The sequence below is a fragment of the Etheostoma spectabile genome, chromosome 9 (assembly GCF_008692095.1).
Source record: "Etheostoma spectabile isolate EspeVRDwgs_2016 chromosome 9, UIUC_Espe_1.0, whole genome shotgun sequence".
NCBI lineage: Eukaryota > Metazoa > Chordata > Actinopteri > Perciformes > Percidae > Etheostoma > Etheostoma spectabile.
Genome location: NC_045741.1, coordinates 12271831 through 12278835, shown reverse-complemented (window position 1 = coordinate 12278835; position 7005 = coordinate 12271831). Strand labels below are relative to the sequence as shown.

Below are 7005 nucleotides of genomic sequence, written 5' to 3'. Positions count from 1 at the left end.
CTCTTCAAGAATTTGGATGTATTGAAACTGATCTATGATCCCTGGTATGCGATTAATAGGCCCAACACCAAAATATGAGAAATATTCCCATAACGTGATTTTTGCACCACCATGCTTTACTGTCTTCACAGTGTACTGTGGCTTGAATTCAGCGCATGGGGGTTGTCAGACTAGGGGCCACAGCCAGTCAATGTGCCCTTTGACAACTTTTAACCTAATCAGTCTTTTTTTCAGCGATGGGACTTTGCGGGGGTTTCTAGCTGACAGCTTTGCTTCAAATAGCCTTCTTCGGATCTAACAGTACTCACAGGTAACTTTAAGTCTTCTTTGATTTTCCTGGAGCTGATCATTGGTTGAGCCTTTGCCATTTTGGCTATTCTTTGATCCATCTGAATGGTAGTTAACCGTTTTTTTCCCTACGTCGTTTAGGCTTTGGATGCCATTTCAAGGCATTTGAAATAATTTTGCCTGAGAAGCCTATAATTTTCTGCACTTCTTTATATGTTTTCCCCTCTCCAATAAACTTTTTAATCAAAGTCCGCTGTTCCTCAGAGCAATGTCTGGAACAACCCATTTTGCTGAGTATTTCAGTGTGAAATGCACTATAACCAGCATGAACGACATTTGCTTCCTTCCTTCCTTAAATATGGGCCATAATTGACACCTGTTTCGTCACAGAATCAATCACCTCACTGATTGAACACAACACTGCTATTATTTTGAACATGCCCCTTTCAATTACAGATTCAATTACATTGAATGAGTAGCATGCATGTCATGACTGTTGGGTCTGTTGGTTTTCTATGACTCAACATTTACTAGTAAATTATATGCCATGGACTGCTATTATTTTGAACACAACTGTATAGATAGGATTAAGATACTTTATATTTGGCTAAGTAAGGGGGATGAACATATTTTTATAAGGCAAATACCACAGTGGGGCTCTTTTATATTTCAAATGCTAGACTGTGCTTGACTGCTTGTGAAAACGCATAATACCCAAGACTGGATATTTGGCTGCTTAAGAGAACCCTTATTTGTGAAGGTTATACCTTGGCAAGAGTGCAAGACTCACTTTTCACAGCAACTAAAAGCAACATAAAAACAGCAGTTACATTGAATGGAGGAAACTAAATCAGTTGGTGTGCTCTGGAAAATGGGAAATTCATAACTAGAAGTGAAAAACTGGATAAAATCTGTGGTTAATGGGATAATATGTAAAAGCATAGTGGGGTAAGTTTGACTTCTTCTGCAAACAAATAACCAACATTCTGAGAGATATTTGAATCGTACTGTATATTTATTGCTATGTTTATAAATAGTCATCTTTAATGTACTTCCATTTGCATTCTGAATAAAGTCATAATTCTTATTATTATTATCCTTCCATACCTCGAACACAGTGAGGGCAAAGGGGTGTCCCAGATGGTGATGGGAGGACAGAAGCACTTTGCGGTTGTCCCCATTCAGATCTACACTGGACAGCAGGTGCAACTTGGAGTCCACCCAGTACAGACGCCTGTTGGACAAGTCTGAGAAGATGGAGGAAGAAGAAAAAGAGAGAGAGAGAGCAAAGCCAAAGAAGAGAAAAAGGAGATGAATGGAGAGAGAGGTAATTTTGTGAGAAAGGGCCTAGGGTGAGAGGTATATAAATGTAATGGCCCAGTAGCCACACCATCAATCTTCTTTGACATGACGGCTGAGGTCCTGCGCTGAGAAAACACAGATGTGATTGTAATATTGCCAGTTGACTTCTTTTTGGCGGAGAATATATGTGCCCTGGAGCAAATTGACTTGCTGGAGTAAGATAAAGGAACACTTTGCTGTTTTACAATTCTATCACCATGTATCGGTCCCCAATGTTGTTTTCTTTAGGACTCCAGTTTTGTGCTCTTGCTATGGACAACAAAGAAACGCTGTGGTTGACTTGAAAATTTAGATTTAGAATTTAAAGATTTCATCAAATTTGACAGCAAGGGACATAATCCAAGTTTGACTTTGCTTTTAACAGGTGTGCAGGATAAAGTATTTTTACACATCTTTCATTTAAAATTTAAAATTGTCATCCAAACAGAGCTGTAGAATATTAAGCACAACTTTAATTTAAACTCAGAAGTGGGACAAAAAAACGAACACACAAAAACAATAAATGGTTATTAGTATGGACATTAATTCAGCATCAAAAGGTGATAAAAACTCTTCTCACTGTGCTTTTGTAAAGATGAATTCCTTTTTTCAATCAGCCGTTAAACCCTTAGGTGAAGGTTGAGCAGAAAACAAGTACTTTATCTTGGACAACATTGTCAAAATAAATTAAAAAGTTTTTGTCACAGCCTACATTCAGGTAGCATTCCAGACTGGCACAATGATGGCAGTTATTTCGCTTTTTATATGACAAGGAAATCTACTTTAAAAAAACAGGAGTTTAATCACATGCATAGTATGTAATAGGCAAGTCATTGAAAACTGTAAACAAAGGAAATGATTCATCATTATCATGGCAAAGAAGAAAAACACGTTTTTTCCATCATAGCGTCACCTCTCCTGACTCAGACAATCTGCTCTATATGAAATAAATGACGAAGGGAAAATAATCCACCCCTTCTTCCGCTGTGGTCTGGCCAGCTCTCTCATTTGCCTTAAAAATAATTTGGTTTCATACAAATGTAGTGACACCTCAATTGCACAGAGGGTGACCTTTATTTCTCCTCAGGCAAGGAGAGCTGAGAGAAATTGGTTGGTGCTGCAGAGGGAGTTGAAAGGGATGATGGGACGTATTGACGGCACAGAGCGTCTGGCTTATTAATTTTGAGGCTCGTGTTTGCTGGCTTGATTGATGACAGCCAGACACAAACTGAGCTTTAACAATAAAAGCTATTCAGGGGTTGCAGCACAGTTTTTTTTCTCTAAGCTCTTGCTGTTTCTCTTTTGTTTTTATCTGTGTCTTTCTTTGCATTGTATTTCTCTTTCTCTCTCCAAATCAGAATAATAACATATACACATATATACATATACACATATATACATATATATATATATATACATAGTTTATATAACAGCTCTCAGAGTTGATTGATTTCCATATCCCTGTATCATCTTATTGTTTTCTATGCCCTCTTCAGTGAGACTTGCACGTTCAAAGTTACATGTTTTCTGTCCTTCCTTACCCAGGGTTATTCCATTGGGCCACTCAATGTGTTCAGACACCAGAACTTGTCGGTCCACTCCATTCATCCCAGCCTTCTCGATTTTGGCCTGACCTCCCCAGTCTGACCAGTACATAAACCTGGGGAAAGACATATACAAAGAAAAAAGACATGGATGGCTGCAATTCAGTAAAAAAGATGAAAAGAGACCCTTTTCAGGAGCAGTGAATTTATATATGTGCAATGGCATAGTCAATTTTTAGAATCCAACTAATATGCAACTGAATCTACTGTACTCACACAATGTTTCTGTCTGACTGACAAAATCAAATAGTTTTACTTCTGAAACAGACCTTGAAGACACTCAAGATAAGTACATACTGTGCAAAACTGCTGGTACTGGAGACTTGGGCCACTTTTAAATGTGTGGATGTCTGTGTGTAAGTTTGGCTTAATTTGCATGTTTTTAATGCTGGCAGACAAGAGTCACATTGTATCTCCAAATAATTGTTAAGCTGCCTGACCTTTACAGAACAGTGAAGCACTACAACGAATGTTGGTATGGCAAGTTAAAAGCCTACTTTTAAACAAAATGTATGTTTTTTTATAATAACATTCCCTATTCAGAGATGACAATAATGCTAACAGGCTTGTCCGGCCACACTTTCTTTCCCGCTGCCTCCATCCTTCCTTACCTCTCCCTCAACTCTTTTGCCATCTTCATATGCTTTGTCCATCTGTCAAAAAAACTCCCACTTACCCTTGGTGTGGATCCACTGCGATGGCCCGTGGCTCGCTCAGCTCGGTGGCTATCAGCAATTTTCGCTTCCTGCCGTCTCCTGTGGCAACGGAGATGCTCTTGTTGCCAGAGTCAGTCCAGTAAATGTTCTTGTGGACCCAATCAACGGCCAGGCCCTCGGGGGAGTGGAGCGAGTCGATGAGGGTCACCTGCTGTGAGGAGTCACTGGCCTTGTTGATGTAAGCACTGGTGGGTGGAAGAGAAGAACTGTGTCAGTCTGTGTTGTGGAAATTATGAAATACCCAAGAAAGAGGCAGGAAAAAGGGAAACATAAGACTTATCCATGTACTTTGCTAGATCAATGCTGGACTCCTTTTCTTTTGAAGAAAGACTTGAGCGTACTACGAGTCTTAGATACCTAGTTGTGTATGGTGGGGGACAGGTACTCTTCACTCAAGATAATGCTATATCTCAAACCTGACACCTCATCTTCTTGATCTCTCTCCATTTTCCTTCTCCTTTTGGGCTATAAAACAAGACTATACAAGACCACCTTATTAGAAGGTTGGGAAACCCAATGTTTATGTCACATGTTAGCAAACTGTACCAGAATGAAGACAAGAAGTATGGATGGTAAGAGCAGCTTAATGAATGAGGTGGAGATGTTGAGATGATGAGTGAGGGACTTGGCATCCGCTTGTGTTGGTTGTGTTATTGTTGCAACAATATCTTCATTTATGGTGGGGAAAGTTAGCCTGCTGCTATCTTGTGATGGATATTGTAAGGCGTCTCTCTTGTATCCCAAGCTTTCTAACATGGATCCAATATCCGTCTCTCACTCAGAGATCATATTAAAATGAGGGCTGAAGTAGCAAAGTGGACGTGAAATCCCTCATAATTGGTGCAACAGTGGTCTATTTAGGTGTGGGATTAAAAGTATAAAATATATCACACTGTATATTTTATCCTGTGTTGAAACATATAGTCTGTAAAATTCCTTTTGAATACAATCATCTTATAATTTTTTCTTTACACACCCTAGTGTACAAATTCTTCTGGACACACTTGTAATTACTTTCAGAGAGTATCAGTATTATTCATTATGTCCTTGTTCTTAGATACAAATATTCAGATAGACCGAGATGAACAGGTTGGAGGCATGAATAGGGGGCGGACTGGAGTAAGAAATAAGACAGAGACGGATGAGTCCAAGACCACTGAGCAGATTGCATCTTTAATTGGCTGTATTATGGTTTGCAACAGACATCTCCATCACAGGTAGAAGTTAACAAGTCATTGACCCGTGGCTTGCTAATCACTATGAATTAGCCTGAGAAACCACATAGTTGCAGTAAGGGTGAAATGAGGATAAATTACTTTTAAATGCACAGCTATTTCTATTTGGTAAAATGCTCCTTACGATGGTATACCTTTGGATTTATACAAATATCATTTTTTTAAGAGCTGACAGGGAGGCAAACACAACAGAGTAGGTTTAACTGTACAAAATGCACTTGTTTCCTGGCTATTTGTGTTTATTTGCTGCTTTCAAAGTAAAGTTCATCATGAAAAATTAGTTAAGTTGTCCTTTCTCTGTCACAAGACCTTGAGAGTATCAATGAGTTTGTGTGGCAGTATGGATCTATGCGTGCGTGCTTGCGTATGCAGATGAGTAATGGTGGTGATTATTGAGGCAGTGAATTCAGAGACACCATATGGCTCAACTAAGATGATAGAAGTCCTCTCCCACTACTTGCCAGCCATCAGGGTGAGACGCACGCACGCACGCACACACGCACACTAGGCCCCAAGGTGTGCCTGTCTTGCTAGCAGAAGGTGTGACAGGTTGAAGCAGACAAAATGGATTTATAGAGGACAAACAGAATGACAGAATGGCTGAAGAACGAGAAATGACCATTATCCAAACCCCTTAAGACCTGATTCTGCAGTACTTTTGTATTGGCTTTGTTGCTAGTGCAAATATCACACAAATCATACGTACTGTACATTTTGTGTGTGTATATATATACCTGTATATTTTTTGATGATATAAATCACACCAGAACATCTTGTTGGTGGACACGTCTACATCCAGGGCCACTGCGTTCTTCAGCGTGGGAACCACCTGAGTGTATTCACTCTTTAGCAGGTCAATGCGACGGATCTCGTGACGGTTAGTGAACATCAGGTACGGACTCTTTCCTAGTGACAAGGGAAAGGCATTCGTGTTACAATCATGGACGAGCACGTTTCTCCATTTGCTGCCTTTTATTTACACCTTGACATCGGCGAGATTGGACAGATTGGCCACAGCTCTCAGGAGATGTGTGGAGACCCTTGACAGCCATTAACCTACTACTGTAACCCCCAAAACAGATCCCATTTATTATTCTCAACCCACTCTCTACGAGACATGGGTAATTTGTTACACTATCAATCATGAGTGGGCTACTGTATCGGACAAGGAAACGTCTGCTTATCTTGATAATGATACATAAATTGTAGCACATATCTCAAACCTGTATTTGAAAGGTGAACCTGCACATGTGCATCTTTGCTAATGTAAATGCAAGCCACGCTGTTCCTGAGACAGACAAGGTCACATTGACCTCATGCCAGTGCTGCTCACTGGCAAGTACAAGTTGATGTTATATGTATATATGTATATATGTTATATGTAAAACCTGAAAATTGTCAAAGTTGTTGACTTGACAGGTGTCAAAACGTTTGCAGTTGGCTCCAGTCCTTTTTTCCCTTTCACATGTACTTACCTGCACAAAAAGCTGCACATACTGTTATCTATACAAGATACAATGGGTGGTGTTGAGTTTTGATTGTTACTCTTAAAAGGGAACATAATGTAAGACAGCTGAGGTCTTGTTTTGCATTAGTACTATTTAGGTCCTTTATGCATGCATTTTTGATTATGTGGACATAAATAAATCATTCAAATAAACCTTTTAAAAAGGAAAATGTATTCTGCACACCGACTACTTTTTAATGCAACATAATGCTGTTCACTTAATTATTCACACAATTATGCTGTGCAGAAAAGTAACACATACATAATGCCAGGCAGCCCAAACTGGAAGCAAAAGGACACGTCCATTTAAAGAG

At 39.5% G+C, this 7005-nt stretch overlaps 1 protein-coding gene across 7 annotated transcripts in view; it reads right to left on the bottom strand.

The window, feature by feature from the left end:
* lrp8 (low density lipoprotein receptor-related protein 8, apolipoprotein e receptor) overlaps positions 1 to 7005 on the bottom strand; it is a 188653-nt gene that overhangs the window by 31711 nt on the left and 149937 nt on the right. For all 7 annotated transcript variants that reach the window (XR_004333417.1, XM_032525438.1, XM_032525442.1 and 4 more), the window contains exons 10-13: positions 5919 to 6090; positions 3910 to 4134; positions 3171 to 3289; positions 1396 to 1535 (exon numbers count right to left, since the gene is read on the bottom strand). Coding sequence is in view for 6 of the 7 variants with exons in the window: in XM_032525438.1 (XP_032381329.1) it covers positions 1396 to 1535; positions 3171 to 3289; positions 3910 to 4134; positions 5919 to 6090 (656 nt within the window). In the remaining variant the exon portion in view is untranslated. The remainder of the gene's footprint in view (positions 1 to 1395; positions 1536 to 3170; positions 3290 to 3909; positions 4135 to 5918; positions 6091 to 7005) is intronic.